General features: G+C 58.2%; 13 protein-coding genes across 13 annotated transcripts in view; 9 read left to right on the forward strand and 4 right to left on the reverse strand.

The window, feature by feature from the left end:
- Window positions 1-1,274, forward strand: part of SPRG_22280 (hypothetical protein) — a gene marked incomplete at both ends in the record, with an annotated part of 3,190 nt that extends 1,916 nt beyond the window's left edge. The window contains one exon of the mRNA XM_012351551.1: window positions 12-1,274. Coding sequence (XP_012206941.1) covers window positions 12-1,274 — 1,263 coding nt within the window. The remainder of the gene's footprint in view (window positions 1-11) is intronic.
- Window positions 1,275-1,718: 444 nt separating this feature from the next.
- Window positions 1,719-3,423, forward strand: SPRG_11309 (hypothetical protein; the record flags this gene model as incomplete). The annotated part of the gene is made up of 3 exons (XM_012351491.1): window positions 1,719-2,204; window positions 2,256-2,775; window positions 2,831-3,423. The coding sequence occupies 3 exons, from the start codon at window positions 1,719-1,721 to the stop codon at window positions 3,133-3,135; spliced, it is 1,311 nt and encodes a 436-aa protein (XP_012206881.1). The 3' UTR covers window positions 3,136-3,423.
- A 1,089-nt stretch (window positions 3,424-4,512) lies between these two features.
- Window positions 4,513-6,656, forward strand: SPRG_11310 (hypothetical protein; the record flags this gene model as incomplete). Its single annotated transcript, XM_012351492.1, has 2 exons — window positions 4,513-6,366; window positions 6,414-6,656. 2 exons carry the CDS (start codon window positions 4,513-4,515, stop codon window positions 6,654-6,656), a joined length of 2,097 nt encoding a protein of 698 aa, XP_012206882.1.
- A 582-nt stretch (window positions 6,657-7,238) lies between these two features.
- Window positions 7,239-7,410, forward strand: SPRG_11311 (hypothetical protein; the record flags this gene model as incomplete). Its single annotated transcript, XM_012351493.1, has 2 exons — window positions 7,239-7,357; window positions 7,380-7,410. 2 exons carry the CDS (start codon window positions 7,239-7,241, stop codon window positions 7,408-7,410), a joined length of 150 nt encoding a protein of 49 aa, XP_012206883.1.
- Window positions 7,411-7,429: 19 nt separating this feature from the next.
- On the forward strand, window positions 7,430-7,787 carry SPRG_11312 (hypothetical protein; the record flags this gene model as incomplete). Its single annotated transcript, XM_012351494.1, has 2 exons — window positions 7,430-7,610; window positions 7,663-7,787. The coding sequence occupies 2 exons, from the start codon at window positions 7,430-7,432 to the stop codon at window positions 7,785-7,787; spliced, it is 306 nt and encodes a 101-aa protein (XP_012206884.1).
- Window positions 7,788-9,172: 1,385 nt separating this feature from the next.
- SPRG_11313 (hypothetical protein) lies at window positions 9,173-10,542 on the forward strand. Its single transcript, XM_012351495.1, has 4 exons — window positions 9,173-9,695; window positions 9,742-9,840; window positions 9,891-10,091; window positions 10,134-10,542. Exons 1-4 carry the CDS (start codon window positions 9,195-9,197, stop codon window positions 10,494-10,496), a joined length of 1,164 nt encoding a protein of 387 aa, XP_012206885.1. The 5' UTR covers window positions 9,173-9,194; the 3' UTR covers window positions 10,497-10,542.
- Window positions 10,543-10,721: 179 nt separating this feature from the next.
- Window positions 10,722-13,057, reverse strand: SPRG_11314 (hypothetical protein; the record flags this gene model as incomplete). Its single annotated transcript, XM_012351496.1, has 9 exons — window positions 10,722-10,958; window positions 11,009-11,269; window positions 11,324-11,602; window positions 11,683-12,051; window positions 12,108-12,116; window positions 12,160-12,199; window positions 12,244-12,399; window positions 12,452-12,768; window positions 12,818-13,057. The coding sequence occupies 9 exons, from the start codon at window positions 13,055-13,057 to the stop codon at window positions 10,722-10,724; spliced, it is 1,908 nt and encodes a 635-aa protein (XP_012206886.1).
- A 252-nt stretch (window positions 13,058-13,309) lies between these two features.
- On the reverse strand, window positions 13,310-14,309 carry SPRG_11315 (hypothetical protein). Its single transcript, XM_012351497.1, has one exon. The coding sequence runs from the start codon at window positions 14,221-14,223 to the stop codon at window positions 13,351-13,353; it is 873 nt and encodes a 290-aa protein (XP_012206887.1). The 5' UTR covers window positions 14,224-14,309; the 3' UTR covers window positions 13,310-13,350.
- A 242-nt stretch (window positions 14,310-14,551) lies between these two features.
- Window positions 14,552-15,615, forward strand: SPRG_11316 (hypothetical protein). The gene is made up of 5 exons (XM_012351498.1): window positions 14,552-14,929; window positions 14,978-15,055; window positions 15,107-15,157; window positions 15,203-15,358; window positions 15,409-15,615. The coding sequence occupies exons 1-5, from the start codon at window positions 14,621-14,623 to the stop codon at window positions 15,529-15,531; spliced, it is 717 nt and encodes a 238-aa protein (XP_012206888.1). The 5' UTR covers window positions 14,552-14,620; the 3' UTR covers window positions 15,532-15,615.
- Window positions 15,616-15,901: 286 nt separating this feature from the next.
- On the forward strand, window positions 15,902-16,327 carry SPRG_11317 (hypothetical protein; the record flags this gene model as incomplete). The annotated part of the gene is made up of 1 exon (XM_012351499.1): window positions 15,902-16,327. The coding sequence occupies one exon, from the start codon at window positions 15,902-15,904 to the stop codon at window positions 16,292-16,294; it is 393 nt and encodes a 130-aa protein (XP_012206889.1). The 3' UTR covers window positions 16,295-16,327.
- Window positions 16,328-16,712: 385 nt separating this feature from the next.
- SPRG_11318 (hypothetical protein) lies at window positions 16,713-18,416 on the reverse strand. The gene is made up of 3 exons (XM_012351500.1): window positions 18,277-18,416; window positions 18,166-18,224; window positions 16,713-18,111 (listed from the first exon to the last, which is right to left on the reverse strand). Exon 3 carries the CDS (start codon window positions 18,088-18,090, stop codon window positions 16,918-16,920), a length of 1,173 nt encoding a protein of 390 aa, XP_012206890.1. The 5' UTR covers window positions 18,091-18,111; window positions 18,166-18,224; window positions 18,277-18,416; the 3' UTR covers window positions 16,713-16,917.
- Window positions 18,417-20,033: 1,617 nt separating this feature from the next.
- SPRG_11319 (hypothetical protein) lies at window positions 20,034-21,200 on the forward strand (the record flags this gene model as incomplete). Its single annotated transcript, XM_012351501.1, has 6 exons — window positions 20,034-20,306; window positions 20,333-20,614; window positions 20,664-20,758; window positions 20,804-20,893; window positions 20,943-21,131; window positions 21,191-21,200. 6 exons carry the CDS (start codon window positions 20,034-20,036, stop codon window positions 21,198-21,200), a joined length of 939 nt encoding a protein of 312 aa, XP_012206891.1.
- Window positions 21,201-22,008: 808 nt separating this feature from the next.
- SPRG_11320 (hypothetical protein) lies at window positions 22,009-22,901 on the reverse strand (the record flags this gene model as incomplete). Its single annotated transcript, XM_012351502.1, has 2 exons — window positions 22,009-22,539; window positions 22,587-22,901. 2 exons carry the CDS (start codon window positions 22,899-22,901, stop codon window positions 22,030-22,032), a joined length of 825 nt encoding a protein of 274 aa, XP_012206892.1. The 3' UTR covers window positions 22,009-22,029.
- Between the last annotated feature and the right edge of the window lie 91 nt (window positions 22,902-22,992).

Here is a 22,992-nt window from a genome sequence, read left to right on the forward strand (position 1 = left end):
ATGCGGCCGAGGTGCGGCGGCGACGCATCGAGTCGGCCGCCATCTTGCGCGGCCAGGAGGTTGCCGTGACGACGCACCATGCGCTGGTGCAGACCAAGGAAGGCCAGATGCGACTGCAGCGCGAGGCCAAAATGAAGCGCGCATCGTCCAAAGTGTCGCTCTTCCGATACTCTCTCTCGATGCCGAATGCACTCGACGCAGTATCCCACGAGGCGGTCGCAACTGCGGTCGCCGACGCGCGGTTCGCAGCGCTGCACGAATTTCGACGCACGTATCCGCCGCGCTATACCTGCGCCCATCCGCTCGACATGGACGGGACCTTTCCCACCGACGACGCGTTCTTCGACCACGCGTGCCCTGGCGGCCTCTCTGCCAGCATGCGCACGCTGACCCTGCTGCTTCAGAACGCGTCGCCAGCCATGAAAGCGCGGTGGATCACGTCATCGTCGTCGCCAGACGCAACGGCCGAGCTCTGGGCGCTCTACGAGGCGTCCGAGCGCCTCCTCACGGCTTCCGACACGACGCAGCTCGTGGTGGAGAAGGTGCTTGCGCTGCCGACACGGACGCTTCTGAAGGGTGGCGATGTGCTTCTGGCGCTGCACGCGCTGCGCAAGTGGTTTCTGGACACGTCGGCGTCGATCGAGGCCCTTGTCTCGGCCGCGTGGACGCTGCGCTACGCCGCGCTGACCTCGCTCCATGACCTTGTCAAAGAAAAGGTCCCGCCGCGCGACGTCAACGCCCAGCTCGACCGCCAGCGTCTCGTGCACGCAGACCAATTCACCGCCGCCAAGACGCGTTTCTGGACGGCGTGGGGCGCCCATGCCAAGCGCCACCTCTACGCCCACCGCCAGCGCGATGCGGCCCGCGCCTTGGCGCGAGTCGGCGCCGTCGCACAGCAACGCGTGGCCGTGCAGCATGCCGCGCGCTGTTGCCTACGCCAAGTGACATCGACAAGTCGCTTGCGGCTATGTCGCCACCACGCCGACGCTAAATTGGAGGCCCGCGCCGCGGCTGCGCAAATGCTACAAGCTCGCGCCGCCCATGTGCTGGCAACGTATGCGCCCACGCGGCGCAAGGCCAGTGCGGGCCTGCGCCACGCGCTTTTCCGCGCCCATCGGCGCTTGGACACCAGCGTCGACATGGCCGTCGCAGGCGTGCTCGCACGGACGTTGCATGGCGTCTTGCGCGCCGACGACATTGCTCAAACGCGCCGCGCCGCCTGCGCTGAGCTCCAAGGCCTGGCACAACAAGCCCGGTCGCTCTTGTGCGACTAAGTGCTCTCGCATCTACTACAGAGTACAGTGCACATGTCAATGCAGCTTTTAGTATCGCATTCATGCCAGAGGTCGCGGGCCAGCGAAGCTATTCGAACTCAATGCCCGAACGCGGTTGAGGTTGGTGCCACCTGCCGCCATGGTCGCACGCACCCAGCATCCATGCTGCAGGGGTCGCAAGGGCGGTGTCTCGTCGCACTGCATTCGCCCATAACGTTAGCGCTCACATAACCGCACTAATCGATCGATGGACTATGGACAGGTGAATAGTGTACAGAATGACAGATGCATACCTTGCCCGCCCATCTCGCCGATCTTGCACTTGTTCGGACGTGATTAAAACGTTTTTAAACATATTTGTTGTGTGTTTTATACATTGCAGGTACGCACGCACGTTGTTTTTTTCCGTAAACAACAGTCGAAGAAACACCCCAGTTGATGGCAATGGTCAAGGTCGTCGAGGCCGCGCGGCCGTCGAGCGTGACGACGACGTGGATCTTCTTCCTCTTCTGCCTCATCAACCTGCTCAACTACGTGGACCGCGGGATCATTCCCGGCGCGCCGACGCAGTTCCAGTACTTTATCAAGGCCACGATGAACATCACGGTCGGCCAAGAGAGCTTCTACCTCGGCCTCCTCGCCTCGTCCTTCATCGCGAGCTACGCCGGCTTCATCCTCCTCTTTGGCTATCTCTCGATCTTTATGAAGCCCTTCCGCCTCGTCGGCGTCGGCCTCCTCGTGTGGTGCGTCGCCGTCCTCGTCTGCGGCGCCGCCAAGCAAACCAACAGCTTTTACGTGCTCCTCGCCGGGCGTATCCTCAGTGGCATTGGCGAGTCGAGCTTCCAATGCATTGCGCCGCCCTTCATCGACGACTACGCGCCGCCCGCCACCCGGACGCTCTGGCTCGGCGTCTTCTTCGCCTGCATTTCGGTACGGTTGTTTGCCCCTCGTGAATGGATCCCATGCGAGGCCATTGCGTAGGTCGGGACCGCCGTCGGGTACGAGTACGGTGCGCTCTTTGCCGACTCGAACCTCGGGTGGGGCTGGGCGTTCTACGTCGAGGCCTTCCTCATGGCGCCACTCGCGCTCATTGCGCTCTGCTGCATTCCCGCCAAGTACGACCGTCCGGGCAATCACCAGGTACACCGGCCGTCCGACGAAGACGACGACGAGGCGACGATCACGCACGACGCTTCCTCCCACGTCGACGACCTCGAAGACCACAGCCGGTTAATCAAAGCCAAGACGTCGCCGTCGACCTCACTCGATGCTGACGCGAATAGTGCGCCCTCCTCCACGTTGACGCTCGAAGCGCCGGCCAACTTTTTCCACGAAGCGTTCGCCGTGAGCAACAACGCGGTCTTCGTGCTCGTCGTGCTCGGATCGGCTGCGTTCACCTTCTCGCTCGCGGGCCTGAGTGTCTTTGGCCCCATGTTCCTCATCGGGCTCGGACTCTTTGAGAAGGAGACGCACGCGTCCGTCGTCTTTGGCTCCGTCGTCGGTACGTGCTTCTTCCTGTCTACTACACTTTGATGTATCTTTTTTCATGCGATTAGTGCTGGCGGGAACGATTGGGACGCCGGTGGGCGGCCTCATCCTCGACTACACGTGCCGCAACCTTGGCGCGAACGTGGCCATGCGGCAGTACATGGCGCTGCGGCAAATGTTCCTCTTCATGGTCGCGGGCACGTGCCTCTCGCTCATCGCGTGGGCGTCGCTCCCGTCCAAGCTCTGGTTCCTCGTGCTCTTTGGGATCGCGCTCGTCTTCCTCTTTGGCACGACGTCGTGCACGGCGATCGCAGTGCTCCTCAGTGTCTCGCCGTCGCGCCGGCGCTCGCCGTCGCCGTCAACACGCTGCTGATCCACGTGTTTGGGGACGTGCCGTCGCCCATCCTCCTCGGCGCGCTCAAAGACGCGCTCGCGCCCGACTGCGGCAGCATTGAAGTGGGCGGCAAAATCATCTTGAACCCCGACTGCGTCCAGGACCGGAAAGGCCTCATGGACTCGCTCCTCTTCCCGCTGCTGTGGATGGTCTGGACCGTCCTCCTCTGGGGCATGGCCGTGCTCCTCGTCCAGAAGCGCCTCCGCCTCGCCGGCCAGCCCGTCTAGTGTCCACCGTATATACCCACAACACGATACTACTCTCCGATGATGACCTTCCCAAGCAGACGCGTCATGGCTTCGTATGCGCGATGCGGCTGATGGCACGGTCGGTGAGGCCAAGCACGCGTCATGCGTGTCATGGCCATGAGATGGGCTACACGTGCTTGCATGCCAGTCATCCATGTCGAGGATGACGCTGGCAGGCGCATATCGTCGCGGGTGATGACGATACTTGTAGCGAGTCACGATCCTAGGGCATCCATGTGGTCGGCTACTGCCTGGCCTCGTCGCCAGCAGGAAGGCTCGGCGGTCGGCGCGCGGGCCGACGGCTTGCACGGCCGCGAAGTCGCCGCCTGTTACCGACCACGTTACGTCAGTGACTAAAACCCATGATCATGTTGAACGCGTTTAAACGCGTGACCAATGTTGCACGCGTGTTGGTGTTTGCCACGTACACCGGGTCCGGTGCACAGACACGAAGTGGCACGATGCTGAATTCAATTGCAGCGGTCGGCCACTGACGCAACGGGTTAAACGCTTGACGCAACGACGACTCCAACAACTGCATTCATGTAGGCTAGGATGTATTATACCGGAGGTGATAACACGCGACGGTCAAGCCAGACCATGCATGACCAAGGGTACATAAATTGAATTTATGTACCCTTCTGCATGACCTGCCCATTACAGCCCACGACACCGAGCGCAACCGATCGACCTCTACGTCTCCGACCAGAAGTCCGTTTTAACACCCACGCTGGGGCTGACTAGCAAATACAGGTACAGTCGCCGTGGAGGAGGCCCCGACGAGGCCATGGCGTGCCCTGGAGGGGTCGAATTGATATCTGTCATACGGACGCGCTTCCGCATCAACCACCGTCTCGACTCCCACGGACAGTCCAGCTTGGTTTTCTGTTTAAACGCGCTTTAGCCTGTCCCTGCGTGCTGACGTTTCCACGGATTTTTCTTGGGTACTGAAAACCCATCGTTTTGGTAGGTCCTTGTGGTATTTGTATATAAATGGTACATGTTCAAGGACCTTTTCAAAGGGGAGGGGGTGGCAATTGAAAAAGTAACGACCCAACGGTGGGGCTTATTCTTATTTGTGCTGCGTCGCGAGCAAGCAGAGGCCACGATGAGCCTCTTCCGCGTCCACTGCAAGGCGAACCAGCTCCTCATCGAGGATTGCCGCAAGGGCGAGTCGTCATGGCTCAAGGTCAGCATCCCCGTCATGCGCCCCGCGTCGTCGGAAGCGCCCCTCTCGGCCGCCAAGGGCGCCGCGCCGACCTCGGCGCCGTACCAAGGCATCGTCGACCTTGACGAAGTCGCGCGCGTGCCGGACGACAACGACTCGCCGCCGATTCCCGTGGACGCTATCTATGGTGTCTACAGCCTCCTCTCGGGGCCGCACATGGCCTTCATGAAGAAGAGCCGCGTCGTCGGCAAGGGCCCAGGCGGCGAGGTGCTGTACCAGATGACGGAGCTCGAGTTCATCCCGGTCTCGGAAACCCTGCACCGCCAGTTCATGTCGACGGCGACGAAGCAGGAGAAGCACGACGAGGCCGTGTACCTCAACATGCTCTCGACGATGGGCAAGTCGCAGCTCTTCTACTACTCGTTCGAGTACCACTTGACGCTCTCGGCGCAGCGCCGGTTTGGCACTTCGGGGCTCAAGCTGCCGATGCATTTGCGCGCCGACGAAGGCTTCTTCTGGAACAAGCCGGTCCTCGAGCCCTTCTTCCGCTCCAAGCTCAAGCTCGAAAAGTGGATCGTCCCGGTCATCAACGGCTACGTCAAGGTCATGCCCAACGTCAAGGTGAGCGCGGACGTGCCACCGTTTGACTTCTTCTTCTTCACGCGCCGCAGCTGGCGCCGCATCGGCACGCGCTTCAACGTCCGCGGCGTCGACAAGGACGGCCACACGGCCAACTTTGCCGAGACGGAGGTGCTCATGCGCAAGCCGGACGGTGGCATTTGCTCGTACGTGCAGATCCGCGGCTCGATCCCGCTCTACTGGGACCAAATGGTGACGCTCAAGTACATGCCCCGGACGCGCTACGCCTTTAGCTCGTCCGAGTCGATCGTCGACTGGAACGAGCTCGCGTTTCGCGCGCACTTTGACCAGATCATTGCCAAGTACGGGCACATTACGGTCGTGAACCTCATTGACAAGGCGGGCAAGAGCGCGACGGTCCGCGACCAAGCGCAGCTCGGCACCGCGTATCAAAAGTACGCGAAAAAGTACAATGCGCAGTCGGCGGACGGCTCGGCGCCGTCGCCGTTGCAGACGGCGAGCTCGTCCCTCGACGACGACAAGCCGCTCGAGCGAAGCGATCGCTCGGGCAGCTTTCTCGGTGAGTCGGGTGGTCTCATTCCGCCGTCGCCGCGGCTGCGCTTCCGCCGGTCGACGCCGTCGGTCGAGACGGTGTCGCCGCCAGCCGCGCTCTCGCCCAAGCCGAGTTTGTTTGCCGAGCCGATTACGTACGTGTGGTTTGACTTTCACCACGAGTGCCGCAAGATGCAGTGGGGCAACCTCTCGAAGCTCATGGACCAGGTCAACGACTGCTTCTCCAAGTACGATTGGTTTGAAGCCGACCGCGACGGCCGTGTGCTCAAGAAGCAGAAGGGTGTTTTCCGCGTCAACTGCATGGACAACCTCGACCGCACGAACGTGGTCATGAGCCTCATTGGCCGCCGCGCGATGCTCCAAGCGCTCGGCGTCAACACGGCAAATATTACCAACTGGCTCGACTCGCCCTTTGAGGCCTTTGAGCTCCAGTTTAAGAACGCATGGGCCGACAACGCGGACGCGGTCTCGGTCATGTACGCGGGCACAGGCGCGCTCAAGACGGACTTCACGCGCACGGGCAAGCGGACGCTGGCCGGTGCGATCCAGGACGGCGTCAACTCGGTCACGCGCTACTACCTCAACAACTTTTCGGACGGCATTCGGCAGGATGCGATGGACCTCTTTGTGGGCAACTACGCGGTCGACCGCCGCGCCGACTCGCCGTTTACGATGCAGCAGCAGCACAGTTTTTCCACCTCCTCATGGAAATGGCGGTCGTCGCGCTCATGGTGGTGGGCGTCTCGCTCTCGCTGCACAACGCCGAGGACTTGGCGCGGCGCGTCCGTGACGGCGCGATCGCCGCGATCGTTGGCTTTGCGACCGTCGGGTACCTCCTCCTGAAGAAGGGCTCGTTCCGCACGGTGGGCCGCCACTTTGTGTGCAAGCCGTCGTTTTGCTCGAGCGGCTACATTCGGAGGAAAGATGCCTGAGCGACGTGGAGATGACGCAGCGCGTTCAGATGGAATGAACGACGAGTGCTGCGTCTTGGATTAACGACGAGGAATAGTATGTGTGTTTTCATCTATCAAAGTATCAAGTGCGACCTTTCTTGTCCGTATACCGGTACCGTCGACGCGCCACTCACCTCGTTGGCCAAGCCAAGCCATGTATGTCGCCGGTCGCCATCGACCAGCGAGGAAATAGTACGAGAGCGTGAGCACGCACGGTACGGGCTGCGGTCACTGTCCCGATTTCGCGTGGCATCGTACGAGCTGCCCAAGTCCGACGCATCATTTGATTGGCTTAAATTGTGCTTGGCTGCCCAAGTCTGACGCATCATTTGATTGGCTTAAATTGTGCTCGGTTTTCCGTCTGATTGGTCAATTTTGAAACAATATACAAAATACTTGAAATCTCGCAGTGATCAATTGCCAAAGCCGCCGCAACATGGTCAACGACGCCAAGGTACACATGCATGCATGCATCTGCTCTGCGCCAGGGCAATGACTTCAAGCTCGCAGAAGACGGAGCATCCGCGCAGCGCAGCCGCGCAAGATGCATCGAGCGAGCCAATGTCCTCCCCGGCCAAGGCCGCGAACGCGACGACGTCCTCGACACCCGCCCCGGCGGCGGTGCGACAAGAGCAAGCCATACCGACGTCGATCCTGTGTACATGTTGTAGGCGCAAGCGGTGCCAGCGGCTTCTGAAGCAGCTACGTCTCGCGAGGTTGGCGACCATACTAGTACTGCAACACGACCTGACATGGACCGTATCGACTCGTCGTCAGACGCGAAACCCTCGGCGTGGTTTCCGGCGCCGGACCTTACGTCCAACTTCCTCGACGACGAGGAAGCATTTGACAAGGCAATGCGTCACAACATGAAGTTTACCATGGCCGACGCCCTCGAGATCTACGGCGAGCTCCAGTCCCCAGACTTTCGCGGTAGTACAGATCACTACACCGTACAACGTCTTATTTCCTCGTGTTGTCGTAGAGGCCCTTGGACCACTCGCTGACCTTCGCCGCGAGATCGACGTCGACTTTCCGTTCCAGATCCCGGGTCCGCCGGTCGATGAATCCGAAGGCATTACGCTCGGCGCTCCGTCGCAGCAAGAGTAGGGCCGCGCCCTTCGCCCACTCTTCGCCATCGCCCATACGTACTTCACCAACGTAACTTGAATGTAAGCTGTCATGTTGATCTTTGTGTTGTTGGCTCGCGAGAGGGCACCTCATTGCCTCAAGCTGCTACGACCACGGCAGGATCGCGCCACGGACTTGTTGCTCCATCATGTAGTACATTCCTGCTTTGGAGGAGACAACCCCTCGACACTACTGCCCATCATGGTGTTGAGGACACTACTTATGGTGTTGAGGTGCTGTGAAAATACATCTATCGCAATGAACAGAAAGAGAAACAACCTTCACAAAACCTTGTGAATTGGTCGTCTCGTTCCCTACAGTGCCCGAGACGGGTACAATTGTAGGGCCTTGGCGACGTGGTAGTGTCTTCGCCTTGTCGTCATAAACAAAGCGCCATTTGGGGGCTCTTGCATCGCCTGCGTCGTCGGGTCGTTGGGAGCTCGTCGTTGTGGCACACACGGACGACGCCAAGCACCGGTTCTCTTCTTCCCGTTGGAGACCGAGGCCTTAAAACAAGTAGCCTTGTCCAAGGTAAAAGACACCCCCTGTACCTACTCGCTGCAATCCTCAACAAGAGGTCGCATGATTCGTTCGGCCAGCTGCCAGGGCCGCAAGCATCCACCGTCTGCCTAGGTTCAGCTCAAGTACCGGCGCCTGCAGGTTTTGCGTGGCAGCGTCACGGCCATGTACGAGCCGGAGCCGCTGGCTGGCGAGTGGTATTGTGGAAGCCGGCGTCGTTGCGCCGAGTGAGACGCCCACCCACGCGCTCATCAACGGTGGGTCTCCCTGCGCATGCATTTCCTGCAGATCGTGCTCCTGGCGACAGCATCTTGCCACTGCCCGATGTACATGTACCTTGACCCGCCGCAGCCCAGCCGTAGCTTCGTGTGGAAACAAGCGCCGATGGCAAGACCAATGCAGCCATCGTACAGTACCGACAATGTAAATCGATGTATACTACGCAATAGCACTGTGACGTTCTAGAGTAATTAGCGACCTCTGACCTGACGATTTGTGCTCTCGACGCAGTGATTTTACAGCGCACCAGACCAAGTGATTGTCCTCACCTACACCCAGACGAGTTAAACGGCTATAAACCTAAATGCGCAAAGGCATTTCGCCGGGTCTCGATAGAAAAGCATATCCTGGTCGCTATTAGGAGCGAGCGCAAGACTTCGTTTCGTCGCAGTGGGCGTGCTCGACGGCTCCTTGGCGATTTTGCCTTTCGGACTGCCACGTCATTAGTGTTGCGTGCAGCTAGCCTTAGTCGTTTTGTGTGTCGACTTGCTTGCCGATGGGATTTGTTGAACTTGTTTAGTTAGTCGTCTTTCGCCTCTGAAGGATACCGCACATTCGTCCGGATACATTCGGGCACCGACATCGGCGATGGGCAGGACGGTCCTCGTGGTCTTGTGGAGCCTTCTTGCCGTCTCGGCCATGGCGGCGTGGAACGCGCTGGAGCAAGCGAGCTTGGCGGCGTGCCCCTGCGCAGAGGCGTCGCTGTGCTTGCCGGTCGCATCCGGCCGCCGCTTTGAGGTGTTTGCGTTCTCGCCGGCTGCGAGCGACAACTGGCGCTACTACGACTACTCGGTGCTGACGACGATCGCGTGGAACCTCGATAAAGGCTTGCTCTGCCACGCGCACGCCCATCGCGTCAAGATCGTCGTGCTGCACAACTTCGAGCACGTCGACCAGCTCTGCAATGCGAGTGCGCGCGAGGCGTGGGTGCACGCCACGTACACGGCCATCGTGACCAACTACGCCGACGGCGTCAACGTCGACACAGAAGCTGCAATCACACGCCACGACCACGCCGCCTGCTTGACGCTGCTACTGCAAGAGCTGCGCGTCGAGTTGCAGGCGCACGCGTTCACGCGCCACGCCCAGGTCCTTCCTCCTCTCCGTCCCGTCCTCTCATCCAGCCGTGAACCAGATCACGTTTGACGTTGCGTGGTCGCCGAGTGGCATCGACCAGCGCTACTACGACTATGCGGGCCTCGCCGCCGCCGCCGACTATGTATTTGTCATGGCGGTATCGCGATGATCTCTCATCGTCCAAGCAAGCGATGCATCTCCACGTAGTACGACATGCGCAGCCAGCTCTACGACCATTGCCTCGCCGGTGCCAACAGTCCGATCGCGCAAGTCCAGCGCGGCCTTGACGACTACGTCTACGGTGCCAAGGTGCCCAAGGCCAAGCTCCTCCTCGGGCTGCCCTGGTACGCCTACCAGTACCCGTGCCGCCACTACGACCCGATCGCAGACCTCTGCTCGCTCTCGATGGTACACATCGATCTGTGTGTTGCGCTTGAAATGACGCGCTAGGTACCGTTTCGAGGCGCACCCTGCAGCGACGCGGCCGGTTCTCAGCTCGACTACCGCGACGTCATGGCGCAGCTCCATACCACGAAGCGCCGCTGGGACAACGTTACGGCGACGCCGTACTTTGTCCATCGCAACGCGACAGGTGGAGTGGTTCAAACGTGGTACGACGACCCCGAGAGCCTCCAGGCCAAGTTTGCCCTCGCCGCGGACCTCGGCGGCCTTGGCATGTGGCATGTCGACGCCCTCGACTACTCGGGAAAGCACACGCCAACGGCATCGACGCGCGCCATGTGGCAAGTCCTTCACGACGCCGTGCCTCCAACCACGATCTCAATCCTCTCGGACCCCGTCGCGTTCGCATAAACAATGCTGCCGAGTCCGCAACAACGTCCCACACTCTCTTTTGTCGCAACCGCGAATACCCTACCCCTTGGTGTCATGTCGCATATTTCGGACGCAGCCATCACACGGACGGATACTCGCGTGCCAAGCCTTCATGGCCGATGATGTTGCTACCAACACAAACATAGAGTGGCGCTTGATGTATAGAAAAGGCTAGGAAATATGCACGGTGGGTTGAAAGCCACACTATTTACGATGACGGTAGTTGTCGTCGTCGTCGTGGCGAAGGTGATCGTCATCGTCGCCAAGGTGCAAGCCGTGCTCGTCGTCGTGGGCGTCGTGGTGGTGGAGCATGCTGAGGTACTCTGCGTTGTGGATCTCGAACCGGCGGCGGCGAATCTGGCGGCCAAACTCGCCGACTTCGCCTTCGTGGATGTCGTGGTCAATGATGACGTCGAGGACCGTATCGCACATGCGGCGCACCTATGCGATTGCCATTCGTTTTCGATACTCTCGTGATATGTGGTTGATACCTCGATATTGGCCGAGTCGGCGGCAAGGAGCAGGTCCGGGAGCATGTTGCAGCCATACAGAATGTCATCCAGCGTCTCGGGGTGCCGGAGCATACGGTAAAAGCAAAAGAGCAGCTGCAGCGTGAGCTCGCAGTCGTTTTGTTTGTCTTGAAAGATCAAGTGGAAGCTCCGGACGATGCGCGACGACGTGATCAGCGGCGCGCACTTGGGCTCGAGCATGAGTGCGCTCACAAACATGACGACTTGCAGCACGACGTCGTCCTATCCATAGACAATGTTTCCACAATGTTTTCACAACCGATTGAAATGTATTACCTGAGAAAAGCCGCGCACGAGCAGCTTGCTCAGGAACGGAATCACCGAGACGGACTGCGTGAGGAGCTTGTCCCATGTTGTCTTGGCCGGCAAGTCATTCGGGGTCATGTTGCCCAAGGTGCCAAGGATTTCAACGACGAGGTCGTGGTTGTCCGAGCCTTGCGCGAGCTCGAGAAGAGGCATCACAAACGGCGCCCAGAGCCCCTTGTACTTGTAGTTGCGCTCGGCCGTGAGCTCTTCTTGGATCGTATACGACCATTGGGAAATGTTGCGAATGCACTAGCAAAAACAATGAAACACAAGGTCAAAATGCGGCAAAAAAATCTCGCAAGCGCTTAACTCTTGGCCGCAATATGTACCTTCATGAGCAGCACGTCCCGCGTGCGAAGGACGCGCTGGACGAGCGCTTCGAGGCCCTTGCTTTGCGTCATCATCTCGGCATTGCGCGCGTTGATGCTCAGATTGACAGCGAGCGCCATGAGCTCCTTGGCGACGATGTTTTGAGGAAAATTGATCACGAGCTGCATCACGATCGGGATCGCCTCCGTGTACGTGAACATCGACTTGCACCGGTCGTCCATCGAGAGGTGGTAGAGGAGACGCAGCGTGAGCGCGCGGAAAGGCGGCTTCTTGAGCAGCTCGACGAGACTCGGGACGAGGCTGTTTTTGACCATGGCCTCGCGCACGCGGGCGTCCCACGAGAGGTTAAAGAGGAGTTTCAGCGCAATCTACATCCCATCATTATTCATCGGTGCATCATTTCGCGCGGTAGAGTCTATCGCACCTGGGCCGTCTTGTCGTGGTTGCATTTGACGTAGCGGATGATTTTCCGGCACTTGGAGCTCGATCATGGTCTCCTTGTTTTCCTCGAAAACGCTAGTCGAAAACGTCGGCATGCATATTTTCGTGCCAACTTGTACCTCAATTTCTTGAGAAACCCGATTGTGAGAATGACCAAATCGGGAGTCACGCGGTCGAGCATTTTGGCCAAAAAATGCACCATCTTCTTCTTGACCATTTTACGCTCCGTGTGAATGTCTTCGGCGAGGTTGAAGAGCACGCTGAGACAGACGTACCTACATATACATATCCACTAGTACATACCAACCCGTTGATAGCTCGAGGTACAGGAGCTGGTCTTGCTTTTTGAGCCGCTTCTTGTTCTTCTTCTTCTCGGCCTTGAGCTTGGCGACCGCGTCGGCTTCGATGCCCGCCTTCTGCTGCTCGGCGATCGTCCGCTCGAGCGCGCGCTCTTCTTCGCGCCGGAGCTCGTGGCGCTTGACCTCAAAGTCGACGATCTTGAGCGTAATCGCGCCAATGCGGTAGTTGCTCAGGATCGGGTGCAGCTGGAGAAAGTTCGAGTAGCACCAAAAGATGCGCATCATGTTGAGCGAAAAGTCGTACGATTTCTTGTACTCGTCGTTGAGGACGCGCGAGAGAAGGCTCTAGTATGTCAAGAGGGTGACGTGGAGACAAGGCCAGCTTTTGCGATACCATGAGTGCTTCGTTCTGGATGAGCACCTCAATGTTGGCGCCAAACTCCGAGAGGTTGAGGATCTGCGTGACGCCGTCGAGCTTGGACTCCATGTCCTCTTCGTAGAGCTTCTCCATGTACGTGTCGAGGTCGTCGAGGTGGGAGCGCAGCCGCGCATTGCGCTCGTCCTTCTCCGCCGGTACCGACGAGGACTTGTCCGTCTTCTTGGACGTGGTCGATGCGCGGGCCTTGGACGACATTCGAATGTGCGAGCCACACAACTACAACGCGCGACTCCTCAAGATATACACGGTACACGAATGTGTGATACGAAACCTTTTCGTATCTTTTTGCGGAAATATCAACTTGATAATCGTGCGCAAAAATCGTTCGGGTATGGAAAGGAATGGACATTCACCAAGACTGCTGCCGTAGCTCGAGAGGCTAGACGAGCACTCGTTCTTTCTAGACGGAGCCATGGTACACCGAGCAGCGCGAAGATCTCATCGAGGTGGAGCGACAGGTGGGTCGTTGTATCAATTATGGTACTATTCTACTTGGCCATTTTCTCAATCGCGATCGCTTGGACCTGGTTCGCGTCGACAAAGTACGCGGCGTTGCAGTAGTTGCACGACATGCTCACGCCGCCCTCCGAGACGAGGTCGTTGAGGTCGTCCGCCGGCAGCTGGTGGAGGCGCATGACGAAACGCTCCTTCGAGCAGCGGCAGTAGTAGTCGACGGGCATCCGCTTGCAGTCGTCCGCCGAAATGGCGACTTCGGGGAAGAGCACATTGAGCACGCTGAGCATGCCTTCCGACTGCACCATTTCGAGCATATCGAGGGCCTCAAAGAGCCGGAGACGGTCCTGGAGCGGCGACGGCTTCTCGACCTGCGGCAGCTCTTGGACCGTGATACCGCAGCACGCGACTTCGTCGTTCTCGCCGACGCCCGACTCGATCTTGACGATCGTCGGCACCTGCTCCGAGACGTCGTAGTACATTTGCCAATCCGCTTGCGCGCTGCCCATGCTCGAGAGGATCGTCTTGTACGGCTTGGCGGCGCCGTACAGCACCTTGTCGACTTCCAGCACCGAGTACGCCGTCGGGCCCGTCGGGTCCGGACGTGTGTAGCCACGGACCTCACCGACGCTCATGGCTTCGACTTGAATGTGGTGCGACGCATTCTTGAGGCTCATCTTGACGCGCTCTTCGCCCTTGAAGAAGGCGCTCAGCATCGTCGCACCGGCCATGTACTCGGACCACTCGCGCGTGTCTTGCGTCGAGAGCACTGGGTTGTGCTGGTCGGTCCACTTGGCCCGCATGACGTTGGCCACGTTGGGTGCGTAGACCGCTGCGACGCGGTAGCCAAGGCCGTTCACAAAGCAGCGCGTGACGAGGTCGCGGGTCTTCTCGCGGGCTTGCAGCATCGATCGTCCGTCTTGTGCGCTGGAAGGACCGACGCCGAATTCGGCGACCTTGATTGGCCCGTGCGACGCACCATACAAACTTGCTGTCACTGAGGTTGCACTTGCCAGCAAGGACATAAGGAAACTAACGTATATACACCGCACCAAGTCTATATACCTGTAAAAACCAATCATTACAAGTATATTCAAGAGCACAATCTATAAAAGGACAGCCCATGTTAGTCACTCCACCAGATGGTGGCAAAACGGCAAGTGCAAAATGGCGGCAACTGCATGGCACGCGCCTTCCCGCACATTGTGGACGACCAGTGCTTTTGCAGGTGCTTGAAGCGTCTGCACAACTCAATTCGCCTCGCGCTTATTAGCACCAGCTTTCAAACCAAGGACACGCAGTACCATGGCAACCAATGGCAGCACGATCACAGCCGACGCATGGCGCGCACGCTTTGGCCCGGTCATGGCCACGTCCGACCCGCTCATCGCCAAGACCGTCGAGTTTGTGCGCAGCGCTCTCTCGTCCAACGACGCGTCGCACGACTGGAACCACATTGAACGCGTGTGGCGGATGAGCGTACGCATTGCGACCGAAGAGAAGGTCGCACGCATGGACTGCGTCGTGCTCGCGGCGCTCCTCCACGACATTGACGATTGGAAGTACGCTGGTAGCGAGACGAGCGAGCGAGCGCTGGCCTTTCTCCAGTCCCAGGTACGCAATGCGCTTCCATGGAATGTCTCGGAACGCGTCGGGATCTAGAACGTGGAGGCCGAGAAGATCGCTTTCGTGCTCAAGATCATCAAGGGTGTTGGCTTCAAGGAGGAGCTCGCGGGTGGAGTACGTTGCCCTTTCCTTGTAGTAGCAGGCAACGAATGGGGCGCTATATAGGCCGAGGCGATGTTCCCCGAGCTCGCGTGTGTCCAAGATGCTGACCGCTTGGTACGAAGAGGATGCTCGATAGCATTTTTTTCACCAAGTGTGTAGGATGCGATTGGCGCCCTTGGTATTGCCCGCTGCTTGACGTACGGTGGCCACAAGAAGCGCGTACTCTACGATGTCGAGAGTCCCCCGAACGTCGGCATGGACAAAGAGGCGTACATGAAGAATAAGGACGGCGCGACGCTCAACCATTTTTATGAGGTGGTCGTGTGCAATCTGAACCTCCATGTCGAACTGAACAATGGCACTAGAAACTCTTCAAGCTCAAGGACATGATGAAGACGGACGCGGGCCGGCGCATTGCGGACGAGCGCCACGCGTACATGCAAGAGTTTGTGCAAAAGATCTGTTCGGAAATCGCGGGCCTGTCCTAATTGTAAACTTCAACGTGCCGAAATGGCCTAGATTTGACTTTCCACGTGGCACATTGTCCTAAACCAACGTATTTTCGGCATGCCAACGCGGCTTTCGCATGCCATTGCCGCGTTCAAGACGATGCCGGTCGTCTTGTGCGTCATCCAACGCCAACCTATACTGGAGTCGATGCTCGTCTTGTGCGTCATCCAACGCCAACCTATACTGGAGTCGATGCTACGCATGCCCACTCTGTCGTGCTCAGAAAGGCCGCACGCATTCCAATTCGGCCCACTACTCTGTCGTGCTCAGTTGCACCATTCCAATTCGGCATCTGCCGATTTCAACCACCGACGAAGCAGGCAGTCGTCGTTTTGCCGAGAAGTGAGCATGGTGCACATCATCAACGGCGAGATCGTCGCGGACAACGACCCGCGCGTGCTCAAGATCAAGAAGCAAGGCTCAGAGCCGCCCAACTATGGCTCAGCGCGCTTTGGCAGCACGCGGGCGCCCGGCGGCAACATCACGACCGTCAACAGCATGGGCACCAACGCGCCGGCGCCGCCCGTCTCGGACTCGCCCTTTAGCCGCTTTGGCGCGGCCATTGGCATGCAGGGCACGGTCAACATGCCTGCGATCCCGATCCTCTGCATGCGCAGCGCACCCGTCGAGAAGGTCACGCTCCTCATCTTTGTGATCCTGACGCTGCTCCTCGGGTGGCGCGCGCTCGTCTTTGGCCTCATCATCTACTATATTTATCAAGCCCAGCGCCCGCTGCCGTGATAAGAGGAGGATAATATACAAGATGCAATGGCGTGTGGTCTCGTCAAGCGACGACAGGTGCGGTCGAATGAGGTGCGAGGTCGGGCTTTATACCATCGACGACGATCCTCCGACCTCGTACTCTCATGCGGTGCTATGAGACCAGCTCCAAGATACGTAGTACTTCTCTCTGAGCTGTCCCAAGGCCAACTAAACCAGCGTTAACACCGGCTGGAAGCATCTCGATGGAGTCCAACTGGTTGATGCAGTTGGTACAAGGGCTCTGTCTTGATGGGCAATCTCGGCTATAAGACCGTACTGTAGATCTTATTGTCTCGGCTAGAAGAGCGTAGATCTTAGTGCACGATGCAGGCAGGACGAGCCGTGTGGTGGCAGACGAGCCGAGGACGACAGTGAGAACAAAGTGAAGAGGAAGAGAGTGGTTGAAATGAGTGTGAATTTAATCTTTATTTTTATGTTTCACAAAACCCCAATGCTGATGATGTTGATGGGGTCGGGCGCGGGTAGCCCGACCGCGATAAGTTAAGATACATCCACACGCAGTCGCTTCGTCGTCGTCTATCCGCTACTTGCTTTTTCTCGTCTTTTTAAATAGGGCGGGGTTGGGGCCCAGGCATAAATAATCAAAGTTTCGGCCGCTTGCTCGAGGCAATCGGCGAGAATGGCGTCACCACCGGCGCATCGCACCCATAGGGCGGCGAGTACGGCGTGTACGAGGGCGACGCGTCCACGTCATCGTCGTCGTCCATGCTGAGGCGACGCTTCTTGGACGAGAGCTTCCCGAGGTAGTCATACTGCTCGTCCTCAAAGGCCTTGTCGGCAATGTCGTCGGGGGTGCCGCCATTCACCACGTCCGACTCGAGGTCGGTCGTGTTGTCGTCGCCGTCGTCCATGCACACAAAGGACAAGGGCGACGTCTGGTCGTCCGTGTTGAACTCGACCTCTTCCAGCCCGCGGTACGGGTGGAAGCGGTTGAGGAGCTCGACGATGCACGGACTCAGCTTGCTTTCGTCAATGCCGTCGCACACGTACGCCTCCAAGATGAAGGTCGCCGCGTCGATGAGCATGTCTTGATTCGTGCGCAGGACGCACTCCCACGGCTGGCCGTCGCGGGTCGTGACCGTATCGGGCACCGTGTTGTCAAGCATGCCCGCGAGGTACACGGCGCCGGCCGCAATGTCGTCGGCGTCGAGGCGCAGACACAGCGGCGTCCGGCTGCAGTCGTTCAAGAAGCTCCACGTGGTCTTGAGGAGCGTGTTGGAGAGCAATGCCTTCTCATCCGTTGTCAACGCCGTGTGGAGCTCCACGAGGCGCTCAATCTTGTCGTTCAAGAGCATGTGCGGAAACGCCACGTCCAGGTCAAAGCCGAGCGCGTGCAGGACGACGTACTCTTTGGCCAAGATGGCCTCCGAGATCGACTCGATCGTGTGGTAGCGCAAGGCAAACTCGAGCGTGACCGACCGGCGCTGCGCAATGTAGTGCTCGGCAAAGTTGGCGATCGCGAGCGGATGGTCTTCGGCCTTGGCGCCCAGAAAGAGGCACGTGGCCGCGACAAGGTACTTGTCATGGTCCGTAAAGGACTCGCGCGTGAAGAACCGATGGAACAATTGCTTGCCCGTCGAGTCGGCAAGGCGCGGGATGCGGAAGATCTTGGCGAGGCTCTCGAAAAAGATGATGCCATTCTTCCGGAGCTCGACCTCCTGGTCCCACGCAATGCCCTTCCGGCTCGACGGCGAGCTCTTAAGCTCGTCGTCCGTCAAGAGCCAGTCGTTCGTGCACGTAAAGGTGTACGCCATGGCCGTGGCTATAAGTCCTGTCTAGGAGCACAAGCACACGTGTCAATCGCTGCGGCGAATCGCCATGCCACCCACCTCGCGCCGCAAGTGTCTCGGTCGAGGCGACGGTGCAGAGAGGAAGAGATGGAGCAAGTCTAGGCCATCACCACGATGAGCGCGATGCGCCTCGCCTTACGCGTCATGTACCAGGAACCCGTCGATGGAGATGGCGGGCGACGACGACGAGGAAGAGGTGGCGCAGGGGACGGTCACGCGAGGAAGACGATGCTGTCTTCGTCGGTGGAGCTGAACAACTGAATTCCCAACCGGAAACCCCCGTCTTTTTCGGATGCCATACAAACGCCAAGACAAAGCGCCAAACCTTCTATTTTAAAGCGTAGCCACCACTCAGAGGCACGCGCCAATCCCACGCGCCGCGAGAAAATTTTCCGCCAATCACAACGCGTGATGCACTTCGCATACAAACGCCAAGTACACGGCGCGCGTTACGTAATGCACCGCTCGGTATACAAACACCAAGGTATAGCATGGCCGGCCCCGTGCTTTTTTTCTCTGCCGCGCGAGAAATTCCCGCCCACGTCCCACACGCTGCGCCCGAAATGCGCGGATCCTCGGGTTCAAGCAAGCTTTCAAGATCGGATGAGAGGGATCGGGCCAGAGGTACATACTATGGACAGACTGCACATTGGCATGCCCGCCGTCTAGTCGCAGTACACGCAAATGAACCTCCGACGAGCGTGCACAAGGCGCTCGTGGCTGCCAACGTCTCGAAAATTCGAATGGCTTGCGTTCGAAATCGAACAAGCACACTATTTGGAATGCTTCGTCAACGGAGATTCGAAACAAACGCAAATGGTGTGCGTGGAACAGCGTACCGGTAAATATCCGGTCGCGTGTGTGAAAAAGACGATAACCGCGCCGGCAGTAGTGAGTAGTGTCCATGCCAATAGCGGTACTAGTAGCTCATGTCACTGCATTTATGAAAGGCCGGCGCTTGTGGAATAGGGAGGTGCAAGGCGCGCGACCGCTTGTAGATCCGAGCGATCGGAAGTGATCAGTGGGAAACGATTTACGAATCTCGCACGAGAAAACACGGAGAAGCACGAATCTGGAAAACATTCGTGTGAGTTCTGAGTTCTTTCTTATTCGACGGCAACCGCCAGCAAGGCGAAACCCCTGACGCATCAAGGAACTGCCTTGCCGATGCTATCCGACGCTGGCTTTACTACGACATGTATTGTACATGCCCGACGGTCGCCTCTTTGGGTGCCGCATCGAGTACCATATAGCAGAATGGAATCCTCCTCTTGCGCGGATGTACTCCGAGTAATACATCCTGCTCGCATGAACGAGACATTATGACGTGACCATGATGGACGGAAGACGGGATTTTGGCGCGCTTTGATTGGCAATTGGAGGGAGTTTTCTTGGACAAAACTCAAAACGACCCATGAAACTCAAAACGACCCACCAGAGTGAGTGCTGGCGAGAATTTCTGTCTCCACGACACGCGTGAAACAAAACGAGCGTCTGCGCTTTTGAGTTGGACCGCCATTTTTGAGCTGGACCGCCATTTTTGAGCTGGACCGCCATTTTTGAGTTGGATCGCCATTTTGGAGTTGGACCGCCATTTTGGAGCGCCATGGCATCTTCCATGAGAGGCCTATGCCTGTCAAAGGGGCTGCGACCCAACCTTGCAGCACCAACGGCATTTGCCAGCCTTGGCGCACACACTGGCAACTGCAAACTCAATAGTCATTGAGTCGTCCACGCCTTGCCAGTCCATACTGAAAGTCATATACTTGATCGTTGAGGTCGCTTCTATATAAAAACAAGGTATTTGGGCCGGTTGTAAAACTCAAATTCCGAACCGTTTTGAGCCCACACGTCGGCGGCAACACGCATTCCGACATCGCTAGGGAGACGCCATGGTCGCAGCGACGATGGCGCCCAACCCGCAAGAAGCCCCGCCCATGATGCTGTCCCAAGAGACGAAGGTAAAAGAGGGACCCGTCGAGCGGCAGGGATCTCTGAGCGCCTTGCAGCGCGTCGTGCAGGCGGCGAACGGCGTCAAGCAGCTCGGCCTCTTTGCCTCGCTCCTCGCAACGACCACGCTGCCTGCCAACCGTGTCTGGACCGCGGCCAACGCAGGCGACGACATGCTCATGCTGCAGCACTTGGCGGGTTTGCCCAACGACGCCGCCCAACTGCGCCCTGTGCTCGAGTAACTGAATCGCCACAGACAGACCCGCTGATTGCCGCCTGCGCCAAGGGCCACGTGCGGTGCGTCCAAGCGCTCCTCATGCACAGCGCCAATGTGTACGCGCAAGACAACCAAGGTCATACAGGGCTTCATCACGCTTGCATGCACAGCCACTTTGACCTCGTGGGCGTGCTGCTCAGCGTGCAGGACCCGGCGCTGCGCAACCGCGAAGGCCTCTCGGCCATGGACGTCTGCCGGCGCAACATCGATTGCCGTCGACAAGTGCTCGCGTCGGCCAAGTGCTTGGAGCTTCTGGAGCAGGTACAGAATCCAGCGCGTTGATATTGCTCAAGCTTGGACATGCGTGTAGCGCTCCCGGCTCTTTGAAGGGTGGCTTTACGAAAGCGTCAACAACCTCGCGTCCTCGGCGTTGGGTCTGCGTAGCCTCCAGTCATGGGTTCGCCGGTACAGAGCGGAAATACAAACTCCAAACTCCAAACGCAACTCTAGGTACGCCGTGGTCTTCTCGGTTGGATCGCCCGACTTTGTCGAGATTGCCTGCTTTGATGTGCAGCATGGCCTGCGCCAGCTCACGCCCCAGTACGACGTGTCCTCTATGTCCATTTACGCGTTAACTCACACGCAATAGGTCGACGATTCTCTTCCGCGTGCACGATCCCGTTGTCCTCAACTCGCAGCGCAAGATGTTCAACCCCAAACCCTACAACTTTACGATCGCCGGGTCGCGCAAGATGCCTGGCGGCTACCTCGGGCGCCCCGACCTCTTTGAGCTCGCGGCCTTCAACGAAGACGAGTACGAGCGCTGGGCGTCTTTTATGTGTGTTGCCGCGGTGCGTATCTCAAGTGGCAACACATGTGCTTACCAAGACAATATAGCGTGCAATGACCGCCCACGGAGCCCAGAACTCTGCGTCGCGCTTGCACACGTCAAGCCATCCACAATATACCAAAACCGCCTAGCGTTGCGCCACAACTACGCTTTACTAACTTATGCCACGTCGAGACGGACGCCATGGCTTACATCAATGAATGCTCGTCCGACAATGTGAGACCAGCCCCAGTGATACTCAGTACATATCGGTGTATATTCCCGCACGCTGCAAATAGATGTTATATGGAAGTGCGTCCGGAAGCTTGGCAAATGACGAATCGAACTCGACGGATGGCTCTAAGCCTGCCCAATCTTTTCGTAAAAGGCTCGACACGACATAGTACCAGCCTTCTGGAGCTCTTCAGTCCAATTATGCGACGTCTATCGTCCTCAAGGGAATACCCCATTGACCGTCATTGAAGGACGGTTAGAGACTCAAGTACAAGCGAGATAAGCTGCATTTGTGTTGCTCTCCTTGCACACCGCCATACTCCCTGCATGTGTGTGTCTTTTGCTGGACTTCGTGTCATGGCTTCAATGGCGCCAATCTTGACGAGCACGAGGCTTAGTGCAATCGGTGCATGAGCCCGGTACGAGTGAGTGTCGAGTGGGAGCTGCATCGTCCGCTACCTGCAGACGTGCATGGATTACAACGGTGGCTCTAAGCTCTGGCTCCAGCCGCTCGGCATACTAGTACACTGCTGTGTTTCCGTGATGTCTGTACTGCGTGTAATATGAAGTGAGGAACTCAAGTGACGAGCCGCTTGGGCTTGTGCCCACCCACGGCCGAAGAGCTTCTCCATCTGCAAGCAACACATCTACATGGAGGATGCGAGTACATTTATTACTTGTTTGAGGTAAGAGACCGCATCATTTCGATGGTGCTACGCATAAACTGGAGCTGCGCCTCGCGCTCCGTTTTCTCCATCTGGAATCGAGCCTCGCGTTCGGCCTTGTCAAGGAGGTACCGCTGCTCCTCCAGCTCAAGCTTGCGATGCCTGAGCGCGAGCTCTTCCTTCCTCACGGCAACTTCCGCTCGCTTGGCGGCAATTTCCTCTCGCTTGGCGGCCACTTCCTCGTGCTTCAGCTGGTTGGTCGATGCGATCATGCTCAAAAAGTCCTTGACAACGCTCGCGACGTCGTTCGTCGCCGCAGCGGCGCGCTTGCTTCTCTTTGATGGCGTTTCGTCATGGTCCTCATGGTCCGATTCCTGGTCGTCATCGCCGCCTGCTGTCTTGCGCTTGAGACCTTGCAGCGCCGCAGCACGAATGCGGTGCCCGTCGTTCTCGCTCGTGTCGACCTTCTTCCCTTTGTCTTCTTTGGCTGCCTTTTTCTTGTCTGCCACGGCGTCCATCTACGCACACGTAGGAGCTAGTCGAAGAGACTTGGCGCTCGACTCACAAGGTCGGAAATATCCTCAAGTAGCAGGTCGCGCTCGCAAACTTCGGCTGCGGTGCCTGACGCTCGCATCGCCTTGAGAGCGTCTTTCTTGAAGGCCGCCATGAGGTCGTCGAAGCGCTTGCGGCACCCGGTAAACGTGACGTGCTCGCCGTGAATTCCGCGCATGTGCTCAGTGACCTCTTCCCAGCGTGCTATTGTTTGGCCAAACGGAGCGTCGTACGGGGCCACGTTAATCACCTCCTTGAGGAGATCGACATCCGATGCGACGGAGAAGCGAAACGTCTTCTTCGTCTTGGTAGGCAGCTCGTCGCTCATACGGTGTGCAAGATGAATGGCTCTCGTGTTCTCGATATCGGGATAGAGAGGCTGGAATCGGATTTGTTTGGTCCGGATTTCACGTTTCGGA

Source organism: Saprolegnia parasitica (genome assembly GCF_000151545.1).
Source record: "Saprolegnia parasitica CBS 223.65 unplaced genomic scaffold supercont2.81, whole genome shotgun sequence".
Classification (NCBI taxonomy): Eukaryota; Oomycota; class Saprolegniomycetes; order Saprolegniales; family Saprolegniaceae; genus Saprolegnia; species Saprolegnia parasitica.